Genomic DNA, 14,459 nt, shown 5'->3' with positions numbered 1-14,459 from the left:
AAGTTCATGTGGCTTCTCACTAAATCTTGTTTCTTGAAATCTGTAACAGGATTTTTATTTTTTTTTTAATAAGTAAATGATGATGCAGAGATTTCACTCAACAGAGTATATGCTTAAGATTAGTTTCTGATCCATTTTTGAACTGTGAAACTTTCATGTTTTGCACCATGAAATGTAATTTATACTGAAATGTTCAGACATTCTAGTTATTAGACCACTTTTTAAGTCCATTTTTCCTGACTGTTTTAGTTATCTCAAAGGAATGTGTGAGCTCTTAACAAATCTTAATAAAAACCCATATGTACAAATACACATACAACTGTTGTCTGCTTTTATCCCAGCCCTTTATTGAATTTTCAGTTTCCTTAGAATAGAAAATAGAGCTTTTAAGAATATTTTATAACATAATGCAATCTGCTAAATTTAAGTGACGTGATTTCTGGTAAATAAGGTTTTTTTCAGAGAAAGCTTGTAAGGGCTGTCAACTTTTTAAAAAGCACGTTTACATAAAAAAGCTCAGTGGCTTTAGTATGCATAGATCATACTATAACAATAGGATTACAGAATTTCATCCCATATATGGTACATCAGTAGATGCCCAGGGATCCTATGTTTGATAAAAATGCTGATCACAGGCAGCTGGTTATATTTGTCACTTAGTTGAAGGAGCTGCTGGGAGATAGTTGTCTCCACCTCAGGCTGTGCATGCAAGTGTTAAATGAGGTGGCTGGTAGCCATTTATCTGTTTCTTCACTAGTGTAAATAAAAAGATAAATCTAAGCAGAGAATTAATTTGCATGTGAAAGTAACTGTAAGAGTCTTGTACTGGAGCACTCTTACTGTATCATGTGTACCAGCCTATGTACCTGTGGGAAGGTGCTGAGTCATTTAATGTGAAGTCATAAGAGAGGAGCCACTCCAGAAGCTCATGTAGCTCAACATCTTACCTCTACAAACAGCCAGTAACAGGATCCTGATGAAAAAAGAAAGAGGGCATGAAAAGCATCACCCTTCCCTTCAAATAACCTCCTGGGTTTGATAACAGAAGTGTAACTACTTTGTGAGCTGGAGAAATAATTTAGACAGGTTTAGTGGCCACAGATGGACTGGTGGCCTAGTTGTCTTGTCTGTTTTTGGTTTTTTCTTTGAAATCTATTTGTTTTGCATTGCTTCCTTAAGCAATGAATCTAGCAACTTAATTATATTACTATGGTATAATTTTATTCACTTTGTAGCTAAACAGTTATGGCATTTTGGTCTCTCTCTGGACCATAGGAAGTCTTGCTTGCAACTGTTATCTACACTTTAAAATCATTTTAGTTTTAGGTCAACATAAAAAGAACAGGAAGTATCCTTCAGAATTTGCTTTACATTATTGTGCCATTTGTTTCCCTTCTCCCTAGAATTTTCAAGTAGCATAATTATTTGAAGTACCTATATTCAGAATACTAGATTAGAATTATAACTATGAGAATAATGACCTGCCAATTCTAAAGAGGAAGAAGCTTAACTAGATGTAACATTAAAAAAATATCCACACTATGTCTACTCAACAAATTCACCAGAGATGTGTATTGACTTTAGTGATTAAAGAGGAAGGCAACACACTTATATGATTTTTTCTGATTTCATAACTTGATGTAAATATTGGTAGAGTACACTCACTAGTATTCATACTACCTATGCAAAAAGTGTTTGACCAAAGGATGTCTTACTTCACTAAAAACCACATGAAATTCAAGTAGCTGCTTGTCTTGAAGTTCTCAAGCACTGAGTGCTATAGTGACCAAAATATGATTTACAATTAATAATAAAATACAATAAATAATTTTAGGATTGGAGCAGAAAATATTGTGTATTGTCTAAATGCTCAGTGAGGAAGAATACAAAAGTTCTGTCCCTTTTCTTTTAACATTCAAGTCATAGTACCCAGCTCTCTGCCTAGTCCTTGATATAGGATTTGGGCATCTGATATGAAACTGGTGCTTTGAGGAATTAATTGGTAAAGACTGTTTTTCTCCTTGGTAGGTTGTTTCCATTTTTTAAATGTTGCCCAGAGCAGCTCAAGGATCAGTGAGGGCATCTCAAGCAATTCAACAGACAATTGTGTTTGTTGTTTTCTCTGGGATACAGATCTTTAATGAATTTGAGTTAGATACAGATTAAGGGTAAGATGACCTCTAAAGAATCTGGGGGAGTTGCAGGACCTAGTTTTTAAGAAAACAGTGCCCATTTGTTTGAGAGGAAGAATAATGAGTTCTAGCAGTGAGTCAGAACAGGTTCAGAGAGGAGTATGGCATTTTTAGGCTGTTCTCAAACACAAAAATGACAGATAAAAGAGTAGTGATCTATATTAGATGAGTTTGTTCCCAGATATTTCCCAGTTGACTGGAGTTAATAAAGCTTGAGTGTAATTAAAGCCTTGCATTTCGTCCTTATATCTCTGGGAAAAAGAAGTTTTACTCAGATGAGCAGGAGGTCCCATTGACAATATTACAAGTATTGGCTAGTTCTGGCAGTTAATTATATGTTAGTAATAAAATAACTAAACAAGCAGTTCTCTTAAAATGCAGTTGTGGGTAGATTGCAGCAGAGTATTCTGCGCTCAGCATATTTACACCAGTGAGAAGACAACACTGGAACACTGAACACGTTTCAGGTATCTGTATCTTAGAATACATGGATAGGCAGTCAGGCTGCAGAGAGTGGGCATGGTGGGTTTTTCTGGGTTGATGGTTGGACTTTTTGATGTTCAAAAAAACTAGAGGTCTTCTCCAAATGTGATGGTTCTGTGAAAAGAAAAAAAACAAATCTTAAGGCTGGAAGAACTGCCTTAAAATGGAAAACCTGAAGAGCTCAATTTATTTTGCTTATTAGAAAGTCTAATTATAGCCTGTAAGTATCTTTTTATACAGAAAATAAGGGTTAGTAGAGACCCTGTGATATGTGAGAGAAGTGTAATAAGATTTCTTTGGTAACACACCAGTAAATTCATAGCTGAAGTGAGGTTTGTAGTTTTTTAGAATGAGGATCACAATCATCAGTAGAAAAAGCTTCCAGGAAAAATAGCAGATTGTCCATGTATTTAAGAGTCAGATGCCTTTCTGGAAAGCAGGTTGGCCAAATGCAGGTCATGCTATAATCAAGTGTAAACAGTTGTGCTCAAAATCATGTAATGGAAAGGCATTTAACGTCTTGTCATACAAGCACAAGGCTAGATGAGATGACCTAATGGTCCCCCTGGTCCTTTAAGCCCAATGTGTATATGAAAAATACCAGTAATGAGAACCAGATAGTAATCTTGCAAACAGAATGTATGACAACCAAACATAATACTTGGCAAGGATACTACAAAGCATAATTCAATAATACAGACCATTGTATTCACAGGAATCCAAATACCTGTTTGGATGTGGATGAGAAAGTAATATAAGAAATCACAAGGAAAAGCACTTTTTCAGTTTTTTGTTTGATTGGTTTGGGGGTTTTTCATTTTTTTTTGAGTTGTTTTTTTAAATTCTTTAATTTAAAAAAAATTAATGTTGAGAAATCACAAGGAAAAGCACTTTTTCAGTTTTCTGTTTGATTGGTTTGGGAGTTTTTCAATTTTTTTTTGAGTTGTTTTTTTTAATTCTTTAATTTAAAAAAAATTAATGGTGAGTTTTGAAATAAAAATTCCAAATAATAATTTTTTTTTTTTTTTAAATGTTTCTGTTTGCACTGGTCAGCATGGTCTAAATTTCTGGAGTTGCCTGCTTTTTAAAACTCACATGCATTTGCACAGATCTGATTTCCAGTAGTAGTTGTTAAGATTGCCATCTTCAGCAAAAGGGGTAACATTTAACACTGTGAAGACCAAAGTGTGCTATCTTGACTACTTACTGTTTGCAGCAATAAATGCAATTTACTGCCATAATACTCTAGTCTTTCCTGGATTTTCGAATTAAAAACTCTTCCTGGTATTACAGGGCATAGCAGACAGTAGGGGTGGCAATGTTTGTTTCAATAGCAGAAGCCTGTGCAAAAGCCAGTAATAAAAGGCAGAATGGTTAAGAACAGGGAGTATCTGTTTATTTGGAGTAACACTATTTTGAAAAGGATAACACTTTAGATAGGCATGAAAAGCACCTCTTTTTCTTCCTAATTGTGTAACTATAGGTAAAGACATAATAATTTTTTATAAGACTTTGGTTTGATTGTGTTAGGTCATTAGCAATATTCTAAAGTGTATTCTTGAACATGAACAACAGAATCCATGAGAGATTCTGCCCTATGTAGAGGAGCAGTGAGCATTCTGCTTTCTTCTACTGGGTGCAACAGGGCCTCTTCTGAAAATGGAGGCAACATGGGCCACAGTTCCCATGTCTGGCACAGAGTCAGATTAAGAACCAACAAATACAACTGTACACCATAGTGTCTGGGCATATTTAACAGCAGTAGATGGTAAGACTCAGTGTGTTTTCTCAGTTACTTTTCAACAAACCATTTTTCTTTGATGTGTCTCAAAGCAAGCAAGCAAGCAAGCTTGTTCCAAAGACTGAAGTTTACTATATTCAGTTCTTGGTCAAAGTGTGACTTGCATTTAATTTCAGGTATTCCTAGATTTGAGAGCACTTGGAATAATTAATATCAAATGAGGTGAATTTTTTTAAGAACAATTTGTAACTTTCATATGTGTAGCACACGTTGTTATAACAACCACTGCAAGTCACAAACCAGGTGATCATGCCTTTGTCAAAAAAAGAACGGACTTTCTTACCCAATTCTTCCTCCACTTTGGACCCTATCTTGAATGAGTTCTGACTTGAAAACCATATGCATTATGAATTTTTCAATACAGTTTGAAAAATTGGCAGCCATAAGGGATTTCTGGTTTTGTCTTTACTCCTATAATCTCATCCATTGTTTTTGCTTGTTGGAATTTTGCTCTCTCTACTGTTCTTGTTTTCCCCCAAGTGAACAAGTATTTTTAAATGGTGAACTAGTATCTAATTTCCCTCTCTGAAAAGAGATACTGCCAAAAAAAAATATCTCTGGAATTTCTGGATATGAAGCCTTTTCAGCTTGTTCTTCCTTAGTGGTCTGTAGCCATAGGGAAACCGTATTGAGTAGTGTGAATGTGTGGTCTCACAGCTGCATCTAGCATAGCTTAGTTTGGAGTTACTCTTCTTCCCTTGGCATTTACCCACAGGGGAGCGAATCCAGTACGTAATAATGATTCCCTACTGGTTTTGAAATATTAAATAATTAAAAAAATAAATTATTTTACTGAGTTAACAGTCAGAGGGGATTTGAACATTCCTTGTTATGTGCTTTATTCTGTAGCTCAAGCTCAGTTAACTGTTCAGAGTGCAGTGTAACACACTAGAATCACCTCATCCTTAGAAGCAGTTGTCAGAAAAATATGGGCCTGCCTGGTAGAATGTATTAGCCCAATACATTGTCTCCATTTTATTATGAAGCTGCTGGGGAAGCTGTGATATACAGCACTGTCATTACAGATCTATTGTTAGAAGGGCTCTACAGTCTTCTGTGCACTGCCATTAATTTATAGCAGTAAACAATATGTAGCCCTCCAACTGCAGCAAAGCAGAATCTTTTAATGAGGTGGATGTTATTACCACAATAAATCAGTGCATTCGTGTAATGTATAATTCAATGTGTGTATTCCCACTGTAACTTCTCTGAGTAAGCTGATAGTGTATCATTGTCAGTGCACAGCTCCACAGTTCCTTCTTTTTTTTTTTTTTTTCCCTAAGCTTTCTTTCATTTGGGGACTTTTTTCATTTGCTTGCAAATAAATGTGACATGTCTTGATAGTTGTCCTGTTGCAGGCTTCAGAAACCAACTGTAACAATAACAGCAAAAATCAATAAGGTGGATTCTGGCTATATGGATCTCCACATGATGGTCCCCCCCCTCCCCCCTTTTTTTTTTTTTTTTTTTTTTTTTTTTTTTTTAAAGAGAATGGAATCAATTCTAATTAGATTTAGCTTTATATTCAAGGAATGTAATTCTATAACTATTGATTTGGGCTATACTTGTTTGGAGAATAATAAAAGTAGGGGCAGATAAGAGAACACAAATAACGTAACAGAACCATACAGCACAACACTGTTTCTATTTTTAATTTATATAATTTGTCTACCAGTGACCTTATTTCTTCTTTTTTTTCCCTCAAGCATAGCTGAGTCTTTAGGGAAAATCAGTACAGATGGAGAGTCCAAAATGGTTCTTGCAACAAAGAGGCTTCTTGGAGTCAGTTTCATTCTTCCCTGGAATAAATTTGCTAAATCAGATAAAAATCCTTTTATACAGGAAACACTTATTCTAAAGGGTTATATTTCAAATTAGTAAACTGCAAAAATACTAATTAACCTAAGATGTTTTCTTTCTCCTACTGCAATGTGAAAGCCACTCTAAGTAAAAAACATAAGATTAGATCTTAGGTCATTCATAGATCTTATCTGCCCTAGAATACATAGTTTTTTATTTGATCTATGTCTGAATTAATACCTAGGTTATTTATACTTCTGTTCAAGGACTTTTAAAGTTTTTCCTTACTTTTTAGGGTAATTTTAGGTATATTTATTCTTGCAGAACAGAAAGAAGAAAATATATTTGCATGTTTATTCTTCAGTTACACTTGAATGCATCTGTTGTCTGTACAGATGGGCATAATTTACATTAATAACATACAAACAATGTACTCAATATGTATAGAAAATTGTAATGCATATATCCTTTGCGTATATATACAAAGATATTTTAGACCTCCTACAGCATTTTACATGTGGAACAGCTAAAGTCACTTTTGGGTTTCTCAGTGGTTTATGTGATTTATACTCATTTTTCCAAATCCTTTGTGTAAAAGTCTGCTGAAGAAATATACAGCTATAGGTAACAAGATATTATATTTTTTACAATTAAATAAATCCCTGCGTATTTATGTCCTAAGATAAAGACTAAACAAAGAACAACAATGTTGGTGTCATAGACTTTCTTAGTCGTATATATCTTATTTGTTTCTTTTGTATCAGTGTTTTTATACAGAAGTTCTGCGGTTTTCTTTGCCTATATTAACGTTTCAAGTTTTAGCCATTAAGTAAAACTTGTCTTGGGATGTTAAATAGAAAGCATAGAAACAAGGATAGTAATATCAAAATTCCAGGTGCACTGTTAATATTTTTCCACTCTATCAGTCACTATTTTTTCCAAAAAAAATGTCCCAAAATGTTTGTTGTTGTTGCTTGCCATTTGCTTAATAGTGTATTTAACAACCACACTTATCCACTGGCTCACAAGTTAACAATTTTTTTTTTTTCCTTCCACTGTGAAGCAGTTTTTAGTCATTGACTTGAATCAGCAGTAAATAGAGTGAAGCCTCTGAATGCAGACGATGCTTCCTTCTAACCATCCCTGTGTGTGTGTGTGTGTGCGCGCATGGAATCCTGGTTTGCACTAAACAGATCTGTTCAGGTGCTCACAGAATCCAACATTTGCTTTTGCAAAACACTAAACTTAGTCTTCTCCATACCTGCTGGTGATTTTGGTTACCACAAAGAGCAAGGGGAGTATGACGTGATAATGTGTCATGTTACCTTTATGTACTTAATCTCTTTCTTTTTACAAACTTTGTAGCCTATTGGAGCTTTGAATCCAAAGAGAGCAGCGTTCTTTGCTGAAAGATATGAATCATGGGAAGATGACCAGGTTCCAAAATTTCACTATGGCACACATTATTCAACTGCAAGTTTTGCACTCACGTGGTTATTAAGAATTGTAAGTATATATTTTTAAAATGCTTTTCCTTTAAATTATCCTAAAAACAACAATTAGCTGGGAATGAATAAACTAAAACTCAATGGCAGAGAAGAGTACTGAAATCTTCAAGTAATCGTAATCAGTAGTGTAGGACAAGTGTATTCTAAAGTTTGAACAGGTTTATTTTTTATAGCACAGCCATTTCAAATAAGTAAAGCTTTTTCTCCTTTGAAAATTGCTTTTTAATATGCATTCTTATACTACTTAAACATGGTTAACTTTCCTTCCTTCCATATTTTTTGAACTCTCGACTATGGACTGAACATTTGTGATTCTTACTGAATGAATTTAATTTTCACCTCCTAATGACACGGAAGCATTTGTTTTCTGATGATGATTAAATTCTGTGATATAAATAGTTTTTAAAAATGCAGTGCAATTTATATGGAAGTAACTTTTAAGATGCTATGTATTGATAATACACTGGTTAAATGCATTTTTCTATAAAATTGAAAGGCAATTTATCTCCTAGAAAGTAATTTCTTTGGGAAAGCATTAGCAGCACATCATTAATTAAAGCTTGTTAGAATATACAAGCCTGCATAAATCCTTGATGTAATTTATAGCGCTTAGCTAATTTCAAGCAATTATCCACTAATATGTGCTAAAGTGTTCTTTAACTAAGAGGAGGCTTTTAAATCTTTCAAACATTTTTCTTTTCTAAATCATAAATTACATATTAAACAGTAACAGTCATAAAGCTATCAGTATTGAACGCTACCTGTTATATTAATAGATTACCTTGAGCAAAATAAAATGCATGTATTACTTTTGTTACATCCTACTTTAAAAAAACATGTAAAGTAAAGATATTTGGCTTCTTGATGTTTTTGAGAGCAGCTGTGTCACAACTGACTGTAGCTTCTCCACCACCCTGTAAATATTTTCTTTCATCTTTATTTGCTTTTCTTTATCTGAATTTATATGTATGGAGTAGGGATAAAAAACATTTAATGAACAAATAAGCCTCAGTTTATATTTCTCTACCAGAAAAATAGCATCATTAATAACGATAATAATGTTGATAACGATATAATAAATAATAATAAATCCCTCCCCCCAAAAAAATTCTGAAAGAAATGCACTGCTTTTTTTAATTAATCTTTTCATACATTTTAGGAACCCTTTACAACATTTTTCCTAAATCTACAAGGTGGAAAGTTTGATCATGCAGACAGAACCTTCTCGTCTATTTCAAGAGCGTGGCGCAACAGTCAGCGTGACACTTCCGATATCAAGGTAAAAGCTTTCATGAAAATGGTGTTAACATATTTTATACAATGTCTGCCTTTATTGAAGCTGTGATCATAGGACTACAGGCTATGAAAAAGTGAAGGGAGAATACTGGGAGCTATCCTGCTATTTGAAAAAAGCTGCAAGGGAGATGGCACAAGGTTTTATATCCTTTAGAATATTTCAGTGAATTCTTTTGTAAAACTTCAGCAAACATTTTCAGCCCTGAGGGAAATAAGGAAAATTGACCTTTGTGCTATAGAGATGTGTTTCACACAAGTCAGTAGCAACTGTATAGATTTTTAACCAGGAAGTTTCATAAATACTCTGTTCATGCTTCTGCCCCTCTCAGTTAAGAATGTTGCAGTTAATATTCATATTACTTTATGTAATTATAGCTCTAGGCATCCAACCTCATTTTTGGGAAATTTCTGCAGTAGCCTGTTTGCTTGTATGACTATGACAAACAGGAGGAGGAGACTATGCTGATTTAGTCGCAGAAGTGGCAAAAATTAGTCTTATGATGATGTAGAGGTAGATGGGGATAAAGAGCTGAGAGGGAAAATTGTCTGCAGAGAGACTGTATACTGGGCAGAGAAAGAAAGGGCTACAGAAGGCCAGTGTGTGGGGACACTAAGGTGAAACACAGAATTTAGCATAATATTTATACATTTAGCATAACAGTAATTTAGCGCTCTGTAACAAGGGCACTGGGCCTGTGGACTGGAAAGTGAACATGAAGTAGGTGAGAATAGAAGATAAATTGATCTGGTAATTAATCATTCTGTAGAAAGACATCTGGAATTAGGTGGGTCAAGAAGCTAAGGAGGGAGCACACAAATTGCAAGGGCAGAGGTTCAGGTAAGTAGCCGTTGAAGGAAGGAATAAGGTAAACAAATAGAGTCAGGGATCTAAGGAATATTTTGAACTGTGGAGAAGAATGAAGGAGACAAGGATGCTGGCGGTGGTGGGAAAGCTTTGTTGACCTCAAATCCAAGAAGAATGAGTTTTTTAATGAATTGTTTTTTAATGGAAAGGAAGATGAAAAAGTATAGTGTGAAGAAAACTGGAGACGGACTCGAGAATGTGATGCAACTAGCAAGAGGCATAAGGACATGAAATCATTCTGTAACTATATCCATATTGAGGGGACAATTAAGGAAAGGGTTGATCAGCAGATTAATAGAATGAGAAAACTGTCAACTGATAGTGCTGAAAATGTAATATCTGTCTTGCATTCGTGAGTCACCACCAAAAGAATCAATGGCAATCAGTGACTAGTGGAATTAATATAACTTATAAAAAGATACAAACTCTGTATTAGTTTGGGAAATAACTGTTTATAAAATACAAACACATTAGATTTTTTTCACTGTGATCTTCATTCTCTTGCACCTACTAGAGTGGCAGGCAAAATTTCAGAGTCCTTTATATTTTTTTGAGAAATGGAGGAGGAAAGGTGGTGGTGGTCAAATGAATTATTTAGTTTCTAAAAAGGGAGGAAAAAGAGAGCAAAGAAATTATGAGGTGAGTTTAACTACAGTTCACAGATACGTACTTAAGCAAATAATCAGACTGTGTTTAAGTACCAGGAAGATAACAAGGAGACGAGCAAATGAAACACATATTTATCAAGAAGTGATTATGTCAAAGCAATCACATTTTCTGATGAGAAAAAATAACAGACCCTGTAAATGGAGAAGAAGCAGATTATGATCCTAGTTTTTGACATTCTCTCATGAGTGAACTGGGAAAACTTGGTCTAAAAGATTCGACTCTATTTGTAGAATAGTTACCGGTGGTTCATTATTAAAACTGAAAGATGTACTGAGTGGAATGCTTCTTGATAGTTAAAGGTTAGGCCACAATTTCTGTTGGAAGGTACTAGAAGTGTAGTGGATTTGGAAGAACTTCTTACAGAGCAGAAAAGTGAGAATTGCAATTTTCATGCAGATTCTCATACAGTTATGTACAAACATTACACAAGGAACAATCTGCTGTGGAAAAAAAAGGTTTAGGGTTGTAGTAGACCACCAGTGCATGTGAAGTAACAATATTATGGTATAATTAAAGGTGAGTAATGTTTTGTAGAAGATATATCAATAGGACATAGTATAACTTTCAAAATGTATGCAATAAATCTTCAGCTTTGCCCAGCTTTGGTAAGGTCTCAGCTGGAGTATTGTATCCATAGTTGTGGCCTAGTTGAAGGGAATCCACATTGAAACAATTATAACAATGCAAGGCCTTGCAAATAAAATTTGATGAAAGATTGAGTAGCTATGCTTGTTTTTGTTCTAAAGAAGAGAATATTGAGGAGGAACTTAGGAATCTTTTATTGTGCAGGGAAGAAAAATCTCTGCTGCCTATGCTGGATAGAGTCAGAATTAATGCACTTAAATATCAGGAGATTTTGATTAGATGTGAAAGTAACCTTTCTGATAGAAAAAAAAATTGATGAATGCTTCCTTGGCAATTAGAGTATGAAGGTTTTTCAGAAATGGTTAGATATCTTTTGGAAATGATGTATATGCAAGCTGGTGCTGCCTTTAGAGGCATCCCTACTGTTATAGATGAATGCTGGAAGTTGCTTGCAGCTTTCTGAGTCTGTGAATTGCCATGAGTGACATTACAGTGCTGTGAAGTATCTGAGAGACATTGAGATAGACTAGAAGAGTCTGTTCATGAGACTAGATGAACAGCCAGGAAGGGGAGTGAGATAGGATTTCCATAGGACATGGTGAAAGAATTAGGAAAGAAAAACTTTGAAAATGTAAAGAACCATCTTTGTTGGATATATCTACATGCCAAATATTTCACCTTGGCTATGAAAACTTGACTTTCCTGATACTTGATGTTCTGCTCTACCTTGTAAGGGTTTGTGAATTGCACAGCTAAAGTGGCCTATATATCTCCAGAAGGTTTCTACATGCAGACCTGCAATGTGTTAGCTTACTAGTGCTGGAATGTGTTGACACATGCATTAAAGAGCTTGAATAAAGTAGATGCTTATGCACTCCTGTACTGTATACATGCTTGTAAATAGATACATTTGCTAACTAAGACAATTAAATTAGATGTTCCTGTCATTGTGAAAATAATGACAGAATTCTTACTTAGAAGGTATATTTTGTGTTACTGTTTTCATATGTCAAGAATATGTACAATTGAAGCAGTAACGTCCATGGGAGACAATCCATGGCCAGATAGAGTGTTTTCTTTACTTACTTTGCACAATGTATGTACATGTGGGCAGGCATGTTTTTTGGGGGGGAAGAAGGAGGAGGAAGACAGGGAAAGGAGTTAAATGAACACAGATCCTTTTTATTATTTTTTTTTTTAAATTTTTTTTTAATCCCCACCAGGGGAAATTAAAAGTCTCCTATATTAATTCTTTCCTTAGAGTTCTTTTCCCGCCTACTTTGCAGCCAACAAATATTATGAAACATGACATCCATAAGCTTTAGAACTATTTGCTGTAATCTTGAAGTATCATTCTCTGTATTCATTTTATGATAGTACTTGTTCATGGTCTGTCCGTAAAGGACTGAGTACACATCATTTGCTATCACCTTAGTGTACAATACTCTAGTCAAGCAAATGCCATTTTCTGATTGAAATTGAGTTATTAAATTATTTTGTTGTGATTCTGGATTGGACATCTGATTTCTGCATCTTAGAGTCAAAAGGATGATTTCTATAAAATTAAAGGAAAGGGGAGAAAGCCTGTGCCAACCACTATCACCAGTGGAGTTCTTAACATTTCTAAGTTGTACATTAATAAAGAAATGGTGTGTAGAAAAGCTGTCTAGTTTGTATCCATCTCCTTTTCAATAGATTAAAAAAACAGAAGTTACATTCTAACCATCTTGTATGGTCAAGTACTTGATGTTAGCAAAACAAACTTTTAAAAATATAGATAACCTTATGGTCTTTTGATTATTTCCAGAACTTGGAAGATGCTGCTTACTGGCAAAAGCTAGGGTGATTTCCTTGAAGTTTGCAACTTGCAAACACTAATACATTAATGATTGTTTAAGGATTATTCAAAGGCCTTTGACATCTAATTTATTAACTCTTTTCTACTATCAACATGGTTTTGGACTGCCTTAATTTGGTCCAAGATTTTGCTCTGTGTAACAGTGTTCTGTGTTAGCACAGCTCGTTCCTGTCTGTGAAGACAATGGCATTGCATGCAAAATTAAGAGTTTATTTCCTGTAATTTTTAAGAAAACTAGGCACTTGAGTGAGGCTTTACTTTTTTTCACAAAATGTTTAATAAGAAATGTATTTTCTTGGATTCTCATTTAAGATACATTGTCATGTGTTACAGTGTGGTTATTACATATTTTTTTTACCTCTGTCTTCTGCATGCCTATTGTAATCCAGTGCTAAATTAATGCAACTGGCATAACAGAAAAAATGTTTTGTTTCGTGAACAATTTTCATGGGTACATTTACATGGAAATTAAGCAGAGCTGAGACGAAAAAAAAAGTAATATCAAGCAAATAATAAGAGCATTTAAGTAAAAAATGGCCTTATAGAAAGTCTTCATACAGAGATTTCTACATTATGCTCTAATTTTTAACCTGCACAGAAAAGAGTTTTTTTATCTTTTAACGAAATTCTGAGATAAGTCTTGAAACGTATCATAGGTACGTTCATAGGTAGGCTGCATTTTGCTGTTTTGTCTAGTGCCTTTTAGCAGATGCCTTAACTTAATTTTTCAGTCTTTCTGTATCACTTTCCAGTGTTTCAGGCAGGGTTAAATAATAATTATGTTTTAAGTTGAAAAGATCTACTTGTGCTAAGCCATTATTTTCATTGTGATCTGTTTGAGGTTGATCAATATGTTATTCAGAAAAATATCTTATGATACGATCTAATTATTAAGCTATATACTTACAGATTATGTTCTGCTGTGGATGAGTATTCTGATAAAATTAATTTGCTAAGTTCAAACTTAATTTGATATATTAATATAATTTTTAATTTCAACCTTGAATTTTTCTTGGGGTGCATTAGGAGGAGTTTGTCCATCTGATTGAGGGAGTTTCTCCTCCCCCTCTACTTGATCCTAGTGAGACCTCACCTGGAGTATTGTGTCCAGTTCTGGACTCTTCAGTTCAAGAGGGATAGGGATCTACTTGAGAGAGTCCAACGGAAGCTATGAGGATGACTAAGGGGCTGGAATACCTGCCTTACGAGGAAAGGATGAGAGACCTGGGGCTTTTCAGTCTAGAGGGGAGAAGACTGAGGGGGGATCTAGTTAATGTCTATAAATACATGAGGGCTGGACATCAAGAAAGCAGGGACAAGCTCTTTTCACTTGTGCCCTGTGATAGGACAAGGGGCAATGGATTCAAACTCAAGCATAGGAAGTTCCACCTCATGTTGACGA

At 34.7% G+C, this 14,459-nt stretch overlaps 1 protein-coding gene across 1 annotated transcript in view; it reads left to right on the top strand.

The window, feature by feature from the left end:
• Positions 1-14,459, top strand: part of LRBA (LPS-responsive vesicle trafficking, beach and anchor containing) — a 408,793-nt gene that overhangs the window by 287,687 nt on the left and 106,647 nt on the right. The window contains exons 45-46 of the mRNA XM_010009006.1: positions 7,642-7,782; positions 8,944-9,063. Coding sequence (XP_010007308.1) covers positions 7,642-7,782; positions 8,944-9,063 — 261 coding nt within the window. The remainder of the gene's footprint in view (positions 1-7,641; positions 7,783-8,943; positions 9,064-14,459) is intronic.

This window comes from Chaetura pelagica, unplaced genomic scaffold (assembly GCF_000747805.2).
Source record: "Chaetura pelagica isolate M959 unplaced genomic scaffold, ChaPel_1.0 scaffold221, whole genome shotgun sequence".
In the NCBI taxonomy this organism is placed as follows: Eukaryota; Metazoa; Chordata; class Aves; order Apodiformes; family Apodidae; genus Chaetura; species Chaetura pelagica.
Note: the sequence above shows the minus strand (reverse complement) of the source record. Positions and strands in the feature narration are given on the sequence as shown.